This window comes from Neopsephotus bourkii, unplaced genomic scaffold (assembly GCF_033783945.1).
Source record: "Neopsephotus bourkii isolate Nb327-2 ecotype Australia unplaced genomic scaffold, CSIRO-AGI_Nbou_v1 NB_266, whole genome shotgun sequence".
Classification (NCBI taxonomy): Eukaryota; Metazoa; Chordata; class Aves; order Psittaciformes; family Psittacidae; genus Neopsephotus; species Neopsephotus bourkii.
In genome coordinates this window covers 1,644,047-1,658,135 of record NW_026900775.1, presented here as the reverse complement: position 1 = coordinate 1,658,135, position 14,089 = coordinate 1,644,047, and the positions used below count along the sequence as shown (strand labels likewise).

The 14,089-nt window shown below is 44.2% G+C and overlaps 1 protein-coding gene across 11 annotated transcripts in view; it reads right to left on the bottom strand.

The window, feature by feature from the left end:
* The window catches only part of CELF2 (CUGBP Elav-like family member 2), a 456,675-nt gene that overhangs the window by 236,994 nt on the left and 205,592 nt on the right, over positions 1 to 14,089 (bottom strand). For 3 of the 11 annotated variants that reach the window (XM_061346202.1, XM_061346201.1, XM_061346204.1), the window contains exon 1: positions 7,746 to 8,082. The exons of 6 other annotated variants lie outside the window; for them this stretch is intronic. In XM_061346202.1, the coding sequence (XP_061202186.1) occupies positions 7,746 to 8,077 (332 nt within the window). In that variant the 5' untranslated portion in view covers positions 8,078 to 8,082. Of the gene's footprint in view, positions 1 to 7,745; positions 8,083 to 14,089 lie in introns of those variants that run through there. 2 more of the 11 variants (XM_061346203.1, XM_061346205.1) reach the window with 1 other exon arrangement.

Genomic DNA, 14,089 nt, shown 5'->3' with positions numbered 1-14,089 from the left:
ATTCCTTAAATAGGCATTTACGGCTATGTAGTGAAATCTCTGAAGCAGCCTCCAATCGGGACATTTTCTGGAATCAATTTTAAAGATGAAATTCATACCTGAAGTAATGCTCTCTGTAAATTCCTGAATTTTTTCTATCTTTCTCTTTTTTGCACAGCAGGGAGCAAAGGTAGTTTGCACAGGGGAGTTAAAAGTATGAAAAAAAGGTTTCTAAGCAATAAGATGTTGGAAGAAGAAATTAAATTAAAAAAAATAAACCAAATTTTTGAAAATTCATTTACAAACTAATGAAATAATCAACTTTTCTATATGTTTATACAGAAACATTACAGATAAAATGATAGATTCCCACCCCAAAAAGATATGACAAGGTGAAGTCAAGCAAAACAGCAGCCATCTAACTTGAAATTTCTACACCATTTTGTATTAAAATCAGGTACAGAATAGGGTTTCCTTTAAGTGATATCCACTGGGCACAGTGTGTTTAACAGTGTTTCAGACTCCTAATGCTTGTTCTATGAACCACCTGTGGTAAAATAGATATGAAGACAAAATAAAAGCGTTTATTGATATAGGGCACAACCAGATGTGTCTCACTAGCAATGAGTTGCAAGCAAAGGCTGACAGATCCAAGCAATTGAATGAGACAGGGGGAAAAAATAGGGAGAAGAAGGGAATGGATCACTTGATTTTGTAGGTTTTCAAATACAGTTATCCTCTGCCAGAAGCTAATAACTTTCGACGACCTCTTTCAGGCAAATCAACTTATCTCACTTATCTCATACCAGGCCAGGCACCGTCAGTGACACCAGACCAAGTGTCACCAAGGACTGGAGTCAGTAACACAAGAGGTGGGTGAAGCAAGCTGTGGGTTTGTTTGGGTATTTTTTTGCATTTCTGAGCAATTTAGTGGTGCAAAGAAGCAAGAAACGGGAAGAGTGTGTGGATGCTGAAGAAGAAGACAGCATCATGCCTTTGGATGAAGAGGATGAAGGATCTTCAATATTTATCAGGGTTATGAAACAAAAGATAGCTCTTGTCAGCTGTGGCTTGCAATCAGACTGGAACTGCTTCAAAGGATATAGGAACAGAGTACAAGAAATGCACAGTATAGTCTGGGACAGAAAGGGTCATACGGTTGGTTCAAAAGGAACTGCCTGTTCTCCCAATGTGAAGATACCAGCTACACACACCAGCTAAAGAGATAGATGCATCTACCTCTTACACATGCAGCAACTGCACTGTTGTCCAGAGGCAAGGATATTTGAGTGGAAAAAAAACCCATGAATAAGTTGTAAACTAGTGCTGCAGTGAAATACCAACACTGCGAGGAGACAGGCCTCTCTATCAGGACTGTATTTCCTTTCTAATGCTAACTGAATGAAAAAGGGAAATAATAATTTAAGATAAATAAATCAGTGTATCAGCAATGCCATTTTCATGATCAACGGCTGCATCTCTGAAATAATCATGGTCGTAAACTTTAAAACCCCCGAGTAAAATCCACAGAACAATTTAAGAAAGCGGGTGAAAAACATACACCAAAATATTCGGATCGCAGCTGTCATTCTCCTGGCACACCTGAAGTGGCTGAGCCTGCATAGGCTGATGGGGAAAGAAAGGACATTAATTTCCTGCATACTCATTCACAGAGGACGAGTGAGGTGGGCACAATCGGACATGACTGCCTTTCAGAGTAGCCTGGGCTCAGCTGGATACGATCCTGTCCCTTCCAGCCTAACCCAAGACAGCAGGGCTGGTGCATTTATAGGCATAGTGTAAGTCTCTCCCCAGTCCTAAGCCATTACTCCCTCCCTCAGGCATGACAATATGCTGCCTTAATAGTAAATGATGGGTAAACTCACAAAATAACATTCAGGAGGCCAATGCAGAGCCTTTCCTACTGCTCTTGCACCAATGCCTCTTTTGGAGCATCGCTTTTGAACTTGGCTTTAAGTATTGACACCATTTGACAGTCAAGAGCAGCCAGGAAAGGGAGAAGCTGTCCCAGGACAGAGATCAGACACAAGATAATTCGGTCTTTTTCAGCCGAGTTGTAAGAGGCAAGAGAATATAGCTATTCTCTTCAATATGAGCTATTTTTCGTATTTCTGTAAATCCAAAGAAACATAAATCACCCAACAGGCACTACTGGTACAGTAGGCAACTCCTTTGTGAATTGGCTCGTTTAGGCATTCATTTAAATACAGTAATTAAGATTTAACACAAAACAGAAGCTGCTTTCAGATGTCATTTTGAAGGCCAGATGATCTCCTCTTTATTAATATTGTAATTTTAAACTATTGTCAGCTGATTTCTCAAGGATCAAGCTGTGAGCGAAAAGAATGCACTGCTGAAGTGTGTCCTCTTTACGTAACACAAGTCTCAATAAAAATGAGAGACTGATTATAAATCTGTGATACACAGGATGTGTAAACGGCACAACTAAATCTTGAGGTGCTTTACCTGGACGATAGGAGGGAATTTATAGCTTCAGCATCTGCCATTCACCTTTTCTACTTAACACCATATGGAAGAACACAACAGCATTTAAGGCAACATATTTCTGAAAACCTTTACAAGAAAGCCAGCAGCTTGCTGCAAATGAAAAATGAAATCCTGGAGGGAACACGAGCGCTTCTCTTCCTTTCCATAGGCATGCAGAACACGGGAACGTGGGGGAAAGCAATTAAAGTATGATGATTCTAAAGGGGAATAATTATTACACAATTACTTGAGAACATTACATTTATTGCCCTAATTAGTTTTTATTTTCCAAATAGGCAGTCTTGCTCATGCATTTTTCTTGCACCTAGGAAGGTTTTTCCTGTTTTCCCACTTCTTTGCTAAGCAAAGCTCAGCCTCACTCTCTACGTGTATTCTCTATTTCGTGACTTTAGCCTCTGGTTAACCTCACCCTGCCACCAGTTTGTTTTAATCAAAGGAAACCATGTCAGGAGATGCAATATACTTTGCAATTATATGAACACACAAGCAATAATCTGCTATAGGAAACACAGTTTGCAGAAACAAAGGGGGGTAAAATCACTTCACTTTAGAAGAAAAGTGGGTTTTACATGCTTAAACTATAAAACAATGATTTTTCTCTAGAGGGTTGCCTTGCCAAAGCATATTCCTGGCATTCCTGGCTTTAAAAAAACAAAAAAGATTTTCTTAACCCCTTCCCTGTATCAGTTGGGTCAAATATTTTTATATTAATCTATGAATTAATAATGAAATTTGAATAGTCCAAGTGCTCCTCAGTTCAAAAAACATCCTAAAATGCAATGAAATATTTAGAGCTATCAAAGTTTTTGAAGCAATCATAACTGATGATTAATTGGGATGATGAATACATGTGGGGGAGGCTTAAAAACCTGTGAGATCATATCATAGAAAGTGGCAGATATATTTAAACATTAATGTGCTGAGAGTTACCACAGGTTAACTACTGAATGGGGTCCTAGGCAGGAACTAGGCAAGATGATGGGGAGAAGGACACCATGAAATCATAATTACTTAACAGCCAAAGATTTCTTTTCCTTTCTGAAACTCTTTTGTCAACAGTCCAGAATTTTATACTTTTGCTTTGCTTTCCATCAATAGTGGCCCAAGGAATGTGTCATGCAAGTAACTAAAGTCATAACACATAAACTAAAGCCATAATACCTAAACTAAAGCTATTACTGAATCAAAATGAGAATAAAATGCCAGTATAAGGATGAGCCTATGGATATAAAAACCAGCTGATACCCAGCTATCCATTTTCAATTAGCAATTCAGGGTTTCATGTTCTACATATGAATAAAAAAACTAAATACAGGTAGATGAAAAGATTTGCGACAGTGTGTTGAGTTTTCTATGAGAAGTTTAAAAATAAAATAAAAGCAATTAATTTTAATATCTTCAGTTTGTGCTGGGAAAAGTCCTGTTTTGCAGGTTTGGTGCAGAAAGGTTTGGTGCTCTAAAGTGCAAGAATAAATAGACAATAAATACAAGCAAACAAGAAGTACGGAAAATTTATCTCCTCTGCCTTTTTAGCAGCATATTGCACATACATCTGATTTTGACTCATCTCAGATGCAAAGAGGCAGGAATTCAAAGGCTAAATATGCATAATTGCCATGCAAGCCATGCAGTTGCATGTGCAATGCTTTAAGCATCATGTATTTTATTGCCATCATATCCAGCTATCAAAAATTGAAGTAAAATTTGAGTTTATCTCAGTAGTAACGAACACTTTTACTCATTTACATTTAAGGTAATCCCAAGCAGTGGAACGTGCAATATGGAATGCAAAAACCTTTGGTGGTATTGCAGAAATCAACGAGGGGGGTTACATTGATGAGTATTTCATCCTCAAAGCAACGACTTTACAAGCATCCAGTTGCCACATACATGTAAGTCAAAGAAATTACTAAGCAAATTACACTGAACTCAGATTTTATAATCACACTTGGTAACCATTAACCCTTTAGTACCCTGCCCAAATACACACACACACTTCCAACTAGATCTTTTCTTCAGAACTGCTTCTTCCACATGGTTTACACACAGGCTACAGATAACATCAATTTGTGATCCCGCAGCTAGAGCACTAACCAAGCAGCCTCTTTGCAAGCATTGGCAAGTTGGATGCTCTCGTCATTGTCATCTGTCCTCAGGAACAAAAGTTCATGCATTTTTATGCTTCATATCCTACAGTATCTGCTTTTTAATGTCATTTCATTAATTACTAGTAAAATTGCCATTCAGCTACTAACCAGGTACACTGATACCGTGCATATAGTGTAGGTATCCGATGTTCTATTTTGTTTCTATTTTGCTACAAAATAACAGAAGCAAAATTTGGAAGGTATCAACACTTAGGAGCAATTAAGTCTCACACAGGTAAGAGCATTTTAACTTTAACTATTTACAAGCTGTCAGTTAACTTCCACATCAGCTATGCACTGAAAGTTATTCCTTGAAAATCCTCCTTCTTCTGCTTGTTGGAAGAATGGATGATTCTGCAGAACAGTTCCCTTTGCAAAGAATTGTTGAATATGTAAAGAACGTGTAAATGTGTAATAAAAGAACGTGTAAAAATCGGTACTGGAAGATACCGATTTCCTAAAACATCTGGTACACCACCGGCATAAGAAAACCCAAATAAATCTGGTTCTGCAAATTTTCACTGTGAAGCAGAAGAGTTTTGCATCTATCTTGCTAACTGCCTCACTCTAAAATAGGAAATTCCTTTCTGCTAAAGACTGAACTAAGCAATACTCAATGGCTAGACCAGATGGTGAGGTTAAAAGTTTTGTGCAGCATCGTAACTTGGAGCCTGCTCTCCAATGCTCTGTGCCATCCTGCTGAACGCTGCATGAACACTCTATGCCCCGGGTGGGCCAGCTAAAGGGTAAGGTGCATACGTGCCCATGACCCCTTACACGTAATCAAACTGCATTCTCGTCAGCACCAATTAGTTCAGAGATCTGGGGACTTGCAAACAAATATATGTCTCCACCTGGCTAGAAGGACAAAATAAGGATGTTTCTGTATAGCGAATTACAGAGTTTTGGAGAAGGCAGTGTAGCAAAGCTTCCACAGGCAGCATTTAGCTTCAAGACTGTTTTTTTTCTTTACAAACAGAAGCTCCCCTTCGTTAATAGCAATTTAGCCTCAATATTAATTTGCATGCATGACACATGGTCCCTTGAAATCCTACATCTTCATGATTACATAGATCAGCTGAAAAGCAAAGCTTGGTTTAACACAAGGAAGCCCATCACAACACAACCACTGAAGATGCAGGAAGTAAAGTTTTTTTCCTTCAAGATTACATAGTCATCCCACTCTCCCCCAAAATACATGAGATACCAGCACCAAATCCAATCAGCATGCGTCTATGTAACAGTTCCATTATTAAACTTCTGTATTTAGAGATCCACTCAGAAGCTGACACATCTCCAGAGTAATTTTTGTTTCTTTGGACCCACTAAGACCTGCGTCTACTGAACATTGACTGTGTTTCAAGCAGTGTTAAAATACATTATGAATGCTTCCCCGAGAACAGGAGTATAAAGATAGCAATGCAGGAGCAGGAGTCTGACATGATGCTCCCCCCTTGAGGGGGGAAGTTGGAGATAAAGTTATATAAGCCTAAGTGACAACAGAGCATCATCAGCCACAGCTAATAGTGCCTTTGAGCTTGGAGATGTTTGTTAGCAGTGTCTTTTCTGACTGCCTGGAAGGACAGCAGGTAGAAAGTCTAATCAAAGCTGAGATGATGAAAACAAGGGGAAGCTCAGCTGTGGCAGGTCCCTACAGAGGGCTGCAAGGCAAGTGGAACACATGTTCAGCCGCAACTTTGTACCCCAGCAATCAAACCTATGCAATTTTGATGCAAAAGGGGAGAAACAAAGCACTTTTTTTCCCCCAAAACCTGACTGGTGCCAATAAAAACTGGTATTTTACAATGGGAAAACCAAAACACAGCAGTGAATTTAATATCACGAAACAGAGACAACGGGCAGCACTTAGGCAAATACTTCGCTGTCCTTCAAGGACTGTAACAACAGTGTAAGTCACCCACACCAAGAAGCTTCTCCCCCTGCCTCTTTCCCCTCTCCTACAGGCTTATCAATCTCAGCTGCTGCAACAAATGGCAATCACTGAGTATCTCCACTCAGAGCATTTGCTGGTGCAAGGGAAAGCACTCCACCTTAGGATAAAGTTTGGTTGCCAGTAAAGCAGGTAATAGAAGTCTGAATAGTCTTAGATGGGGGCACAGTGTGCAGCAAATCGCAGGTGACAGTCTCTGCTGCACACACGGCTTTATTTACACTTGTAACTTAACTGCTGCCTCAACCAGAATAGCTCCAGTGCACAGTCAATGCCAAAGCCTCTAACCTCGTTCTAATGCAACTCAAACCACATCTGTCATCCTGATGAGAGAAAAAGCAACGAAATAAAAGGCATTTTGGATGCTGTAATAAACGCAGCACTCGGTCTTCGTACCTTTCAACAAGTGACTATTGCCTCATTTCTAGCTCTTATGTGTTCATATTAGGCTTAGGTTACCTGAAAACCCCTGTCAATTGGCAAAGCCCAAGAGGACGATGATAGAAACTTTCAGATCGAGATTAATGGAGCAGACGCGGGCTAGGGGAATACTTCTCTTTGTGAAATACCAGCATTCAGCACCTCCCGATCAATCTCATCACGAGTTCAACCGCATGTACAACAACCACCCTCACACTAAACAACACTCTCCGGACAAGGGAACACTTGGGGACAGGGTAAAGCAAAAGAGAAAACCTTTTCTTGCTGCCCGCTGTCAGTCCCGGAGGATGCTCCTCGGTTTGTGTGAACTCGGAACCTGACGAAGACGCAGCAAAGGGGTTTTAACCGGCCGGGGGAAGGGCTGAGAGGCAGCGGGCTTGGGCGCAAGTGTCCGCGGCGGAATTCCCGCAGGGTGCAGAGGCAGCTGTGCGCGGCCGCGGCGCGCTCCTTCCTCCACGTTGCATCAGCAGCACGTACAAACCCGGCACTCACCCGCGCCCGCCGGAATACCAAACACCGGGCTGCGGGGCGAGACACGGAGCGGAGAGCACCGACACTGACTTGGGAACACACAACAACACCCCCCTCCAACCCCCTTTCCCCTCCCGCGGAAAGGGACGCGGGGTCGGGGCGAGGAAGGGATGTCGGGAGGGATAAAGGGGGAGTTACCCAGTGTTAGCCCCAGCACCGCCACTTACATTCTATCAGCCACCAGCAAGCGCCCGTCGACCATCATCTCCGGAAGGAAATCCAGCTTGAACGAAGAAGTCATGCTGTGCTCCGGGCGCGCCGCGGCGGTGCGGAGGGAGGATGCGGCGGGGCTTCGGCGGCTCCCACAACTGCGCCGGGCGGCCGAGAGGCAGGCACAGGTGCGGAGGCCTCCCCGCGGCAGCCGCCAGCCCCGGCAGTTGTCACATCTCTCTTCCCCCTTCTCTTGGTGGCTTCTTTTTTTCCGCCAATCCCCTCCGAAATCGACTGCTGAGGCAACTGTCGGTGGAGCGCCAGGTGCTGAGCTGGGAGGCGGAGCCATCGCCCCGCTGCGGCTCCCCGTTAACCCCTGCGCCCCCGGGGAGAGGCCTAGAGCCCGGAGCGCGGGGACGGGACGGCAGGAGGAAGGGGGCACACACGGGGACGCGCAGCCCCGGTTGGGAACCCGCTCGGGCAAACTTTGCTGCCTCGCCGCTGGGGTGGGCACCGCGGAGGGTACGCGGGGGTGCTTTGCCCCCGCGGAGTGAACGGGCGAGGAAACCGCGCTGGTTGAGTCCCTACGGGCACAGGCGAGGGGGCTGCGCTGGTTTTGCTACCAGCGCATTAGGAAGGCGCAGCGGTCAGTGCGGAACTGGGAGCGCTGGGAGCACTGAGGCAGGGTGCGCTCTCTACCCAAATCCCTGCTTACTCAGCCCCTCGGTACCCGTTTAAACGCTCAAAGTGATGTGGCTGGTTCGCGGGAGACTGTTGGTAGTGACTCTGCCCTCAGTGATCAGAAATAGGGAGTTCAAATAAGTAACGGCGATAAATCCTGCCTCATGCGGTTTTAACCTGCCAAAAGCCCGTGCCCAACCCGGCTGCACCCGAGGCTGGCCGCAGCCAGCACACACAAGTGACACCATCCAGGCGCACACAGAATTCCACACATACAAATAGCTGGAGCCACCCTCCCCACGCTACCGCCCTCTGAAAATCTGTATCAATTTCCCTTTGCATCTCCAAACCCTCCTTGCTTCAATGCAAAAGCAGCAGCTCCAGGCGAAAGAATATTAACATATTTACGAAGATTACTGGCTGATCTGAGCAGTCTAGACAGACAAAACGCTTCTCTGCATTGTGTGCGTTTCTCCTTCCCTATCACTCTCCAGGATTTATAATTTGATTTGTTCTCGACAGTCAAACACTCGCAAAAAAGTAACAAACGCTAATTAAAAATTACTCTGCTCGAACTTTTCCAAGACTACCCTAAAATTAAACCAAACCGACCAATAAATAAGTAAATACGCAGCAGTCAGGCAAAGGTTTAGTTACATTTTGACCAATGTTGGTTTCATAATAAAAATACCGACCAGGCGAGTTTTCCAAGTCCAGTTTATTGCACTTTTCCACTTTAAACAGTTAAAAGGAAGATAAAACCCCCTCAGGCTGCTAAATTTTTGCCTACTTTGCAAGTCTAAAGAAAGAAAAGGTCCACTTGGCCCCCAGCATAATCCCCACAGGACAGCTGCAATCCTGGACAGATATCCAGTGTTATTAATCTGCTCTGTGCTATATGTTGGCATACTGTCCTCGTCACCATGGCACCTAAACTTCTCTGTAGAAAGGCACAAAGCAAAGCTATGGCTCTTCTGTCCTAAATTGATGGCACTTCCTCCACGCACCCATCCAGCGCAGCACAGGACTATACAGCGGATAGAACAAAAATCAGTGCCAAGTCAAAATAAAAGGAGAAGCCAGCACAACTTTCTCCAGCTGGAAGCAGCCACCTGGGTTTTGATCTGAGGCCTCCATGGTGGTTAATCCAGCCCAGAGCAGAGTTGGATTAACTTTCAATTTCCAAATCTTGCCACTGCAGAAGGGGCAGGTTTTAGCTCAGGAGAAATACAGACGGCTCAGGGAGGATGAAGATATTCTTTAAAGTAAGAGGTATCCACGCCCCCTGCGCCCTGTGCGCCTAGATCTGCACCTCTCCATCATCTTTTTACTTGGTACGTGCTAAATCTAAGGCTCTTCAGTCCCACCAGCCTGTCGCTTTTAAGGACCACAGCCCCGCTGCTGCTGCTGCCTTTTGCACAGGATGCAAAAGGGGGAGGAAGGAGAGGACCACAAATAATTTTGCTTAAAATCTGCATATGGAATAGTGAGATCTTTGTAAATTTGCCCTGTTTCACAAGGTGTAAGTGCTTAAAAATGCTTCATTAAAACGTATGTTCTTTTGAAATATTTATTTTCCTTTTAATTACATGTGAATTAGCTGGAAGAAGCTGTAGGGAAGCCCTCTTACTGACTTAAGCCTTCTCAGCAGTTTGTTAAATTCTAGCCTCAAATCCCTGGAGGGAATAGTGGATTCAAAGCAGCTTTTAATCATACTATAAGGAGGGTGAAGTAGTATGTAAGTAGGTCATAGAGAAAGCATTACAAGTGCATAGGTTATTGCTTTATTTAACAACTACAGTGTAACACACTTTTCAAAGCACATTTGCTTTTGCCATTTAAAAGTCAGAAGCAGGAGCAGGGTCAAATGCAAAAAGGAACCCACTCTATAGAAGATACTGAGATAGGACTCAAGGAGAGGTTATGGGGAACAACTGCACTCGAATAATTTGGGTCTCAAACATAAATTATGTAGTGTCTGTGTATGCATTAACTCTCGAATGCAGAGGGTAAGTGGTGAAAAACAAAAACCAAACCCCTGAGCATTTCACACACTGTTACAGGCTCGGCTCTGCCATTTGTCACATTAATGCCAGTGTCTTGACTGGCGCGTGTGCACAAAAGAGCAACTTTTATTAAAAATTAAGGGGAAAAATGGAAGCTTTGGTCCGTTACTGTAGTACAGAGGGGAATGGGGAGGGGGAATGGCAAATGAAGCTGCATTAATTTTCACAGCATAAATCATACAATAGATCTAAACACTGGCTTAAAGGAGCTGCATTATTGCTGTGCTATTTGCTGCCTGCCGATATTAAGCTTTTTCAGCTGGTGAAGCATATGGTAGTTTTGAGGAAGGAACCTGGAATTTGGAATCACAATCCTCAGGCTTTAATCCTATTCCATCTACTAGTCCAAATGTGACCTCCTATCCACCCTCCCCTCGTCTCAGAGGCCCAGAGCCTGCTTGCCCCTGCACTCACATCATTGACTCTTTGTGCCTTAGTTTCTCCATACGTCTTAAGTGGGGCAGATGAACCAATTCCACCTCATGCCTTGCGGATTAGTCACCGCTCGAGCAGCGTTTCAAACACGGAGCTATATACAGTTCCTCCAAACAACGCAACCTTTGAAAACGGAACACCTCTTCAGAGCAAAAAAAACCCTTAAAACCCACAAAAAGTTCAGTAGGAGAAAGACAGGGCTTGGGCGGTGGATTGCTGTCGAGTGTATGAGCTTGCTCTGACATCACTGCCTGTGCTTCTTCCATTCAGCTAATGACAGAATGAACAGACACCCCCCTTCCCATCCAGATCCTGCAGCCAAATCCAGCTTGGAGCTCACATCACATCACCTCTCCATAGCTCCTCCTCATCCTTTCCTTAACTGCCATTCTTTTAATCAGCTTGCCCCCAGTACTGGGCCAAGGAAATGCTACTGTTGGAAGCACTTCAAGGGAAAGTTACTGAATGACTTCACTCTCTCCCAAGCCTGCAAGGCAGTATGAAGAGAGTTCAAATCCTCTGCTTTATTCCCCCCTAAGCCAATGAACATGCTCGGGATTCAAGCTTATCTCTGGCATCAAAGCCAGTTTCTAACAGAGGTAGCAGAAGCAAGAGCTCAGCGACAGCGGTGTAAATTTGGAGCAGGCTCAAATGACTTCAGTGGAATCACTCAGGATCTTCCGCAAATGCGAGGGGGAAAAGAAATCTGGTCCAGATAGCATTAGGGAATGCAAATGAGTTGTTCCCTGTCTTTCACAAAGAAATAACCTTCCAGGCAGACCAGGAGCCTGGAAGGCGTAGCATGGCTAATAGCAGAGAATACAGCATTTTAGTTTGTGCAGCGGGATGTGAGCCTACCTGCCTATAATGGAGGAAGCACATCCCCCTGATATTTAGTAGCAGACTTCTGGAGGGAGAAGAAGATGGAAGGAGAGAAAAAAGAAAAGCAAAGCACATGAATGCACATTGCACAAAGCGTTTCGGCAGAGCGAAAGCGTGGTGTAAAAGCTGCAAACAATTAAAGCAAAAAGCAGTGCATTTCTTTGAGTGGAAAAAAGTATGGAACAGGTTCTGCACCAAAGTTTTACCATTTGTGAAGGCTTTGATTGTCTGTAATAAATCCCCCTTTACCAGTTAGATCTAACACTGGAATACAGTTTTGCATTATGAAGCCTTGACCTTGCAGTAAGGATTCTTTTATTTATGAAACTAAACACACTATAGTCCTCCCTTGTCTCTAAATTGGAGAGACATCAATTTGATGGATGGAGCAGTCAGTGGATAAAGAACTGGCTGGATGGCCACACGCAAAGAGTTGTGGTCAATGGCTCAGTGTCCAGCTGGAGACCAGTAACAAGTGGTGTCCCTCAGGGATCGGTGATGGGACCGGTCTTGTTCAGCACCTCTGTTGCTGACGTGGACAGTGGGATTGAGTGCGCCCTCAGTAAGTTTGCCGATGACACCAAGCTGTGTGGTTCGGTTGATACGCTGGAGGGAAGGAATGCCATCCAGAGGGACCTTGACACGCTTGTGAGGTGGGCTGATGCCAACCTCATGAAGTTTAACCATGCCAAGTGCAAGGTCCTACACCTTGGACGGAGCAATCCCAGGCACAGCTACAGGCTGGGCAGAGAAGAGATTCAGAGCAGCCCTGAGGAGAAGGACTTGGGGGTGCTGGTCGATGAGAAAATGAACATGAGCCGGCTTCAGTGTGTGCTTCCAGCCCAGAAAGCAACCGTATCCTGGGCTGCATCAAAAGGAGCGTGACCAGCAGGTCGAAGGAGGTGATCCTGCCCCTCTGCTCTGCTCTCGTGAGACCTCACTTGAAGTATTGTGTGCAATTCTGGTGTCCTCAACATAAAAAGGACATGGATCTGTTGGAACAAGTCCAGAGGAGGCCACGAGGATGGTCAGGGGACTGGAGCACCTCCTGTATGAAGACAGGCTGAGAAAGTTGGGGCTGTTGATCCTGGAGAAGAGAAGGCTGCATGGAGACCTCATAGCAGCCTTCCAGTATCTGAAGGGGGCCTATAGGGATGCTGGGGAGGGACTCTTCATTAGGGACAGTAGTGACAGGACAAGGTTTAATGGGTTAAAACTTAAACAGGGGAAGTTTAGATTGGATATAAGGAGGAAGTTCTTTTCTCTGAGGGTGGTGAGGCCCAGAGAAGCTGTGGCTGCCCCACCCCTGGCAGTGTTCAAGGCCAGATTGGACAGAGCCTTGGGTGCCATGGTTTAGTGTGAGGTATCCCTGCCTATGGCAGGGGGGTTGGAACCGGATGATCTTGAGGTCCTTTCCAACCCTAACTGTTCTATGGTTTTATGATTTATCTTATTTTGAGAAATAAAACAATTTGCATGTAATCAAAACCCTTTTAAAAAGAAAATTAAATCGCTGGTTAAAGGTCATGAATGATCTTCAAGCATTGAAGTCTTTGCTGTCTGTGAGGCTCCCCCCCTCTTCTGTCGGCTATTGTAGCTGATCAGTAATTTCAGAAACAAACGTCATTTAAAATTATCCCCGTGAAAAGGTACCTCAAATTAAGCATTTCTAGAGCTTTCACTTGAAGCACATTGATATTATGTAAACTTGGTTGCTATAGTAAAACTTCCCACTCACTTTTTTTCCCCCTCTCTTCCTATTTTATACCACTGAAGAGGTGATTTCATCCTGCTGTGGGTATAAGGCCTTTGTTCCATTTTGTGGGTAATAATCCAATCTTTCCAAAAACAATTAGGCAAGATTTTACGGCACAAGGCTCCGTGTGGTGGAGGGCTTTTAGGAAATGCCTTTTATTTAGAGGAACACCCTGCTTTGTTAACAACACCCTGCTTTGTTAACAGCATGTAGATACTTGGGATAGTCAATTGGGACCCTCAGGTCCAATCCTGCGCAGTCCTAGTGCTGAGCAGGCGCTGCCCAGTACGATCTGCTCCAATTGAGCTATCCATGGCACTCAGCACTGTTTTTAGCAAATACTAAAGCAGTAACAAATAAATATTTGCAATATTTGCAAATCTTACTGTCCTGTTGTTTATTTATAGCCCTATTGAAGAGCATCACTATTGATTTGTAGGTGTTGCCTTTGCATAGTGCCTTGTGCATATAGACACAGGATGAGGGTCATTGTCCGCCTGGTCTTACCTCCACTTGGCAACAGGCATTGACTGTTTTTTCC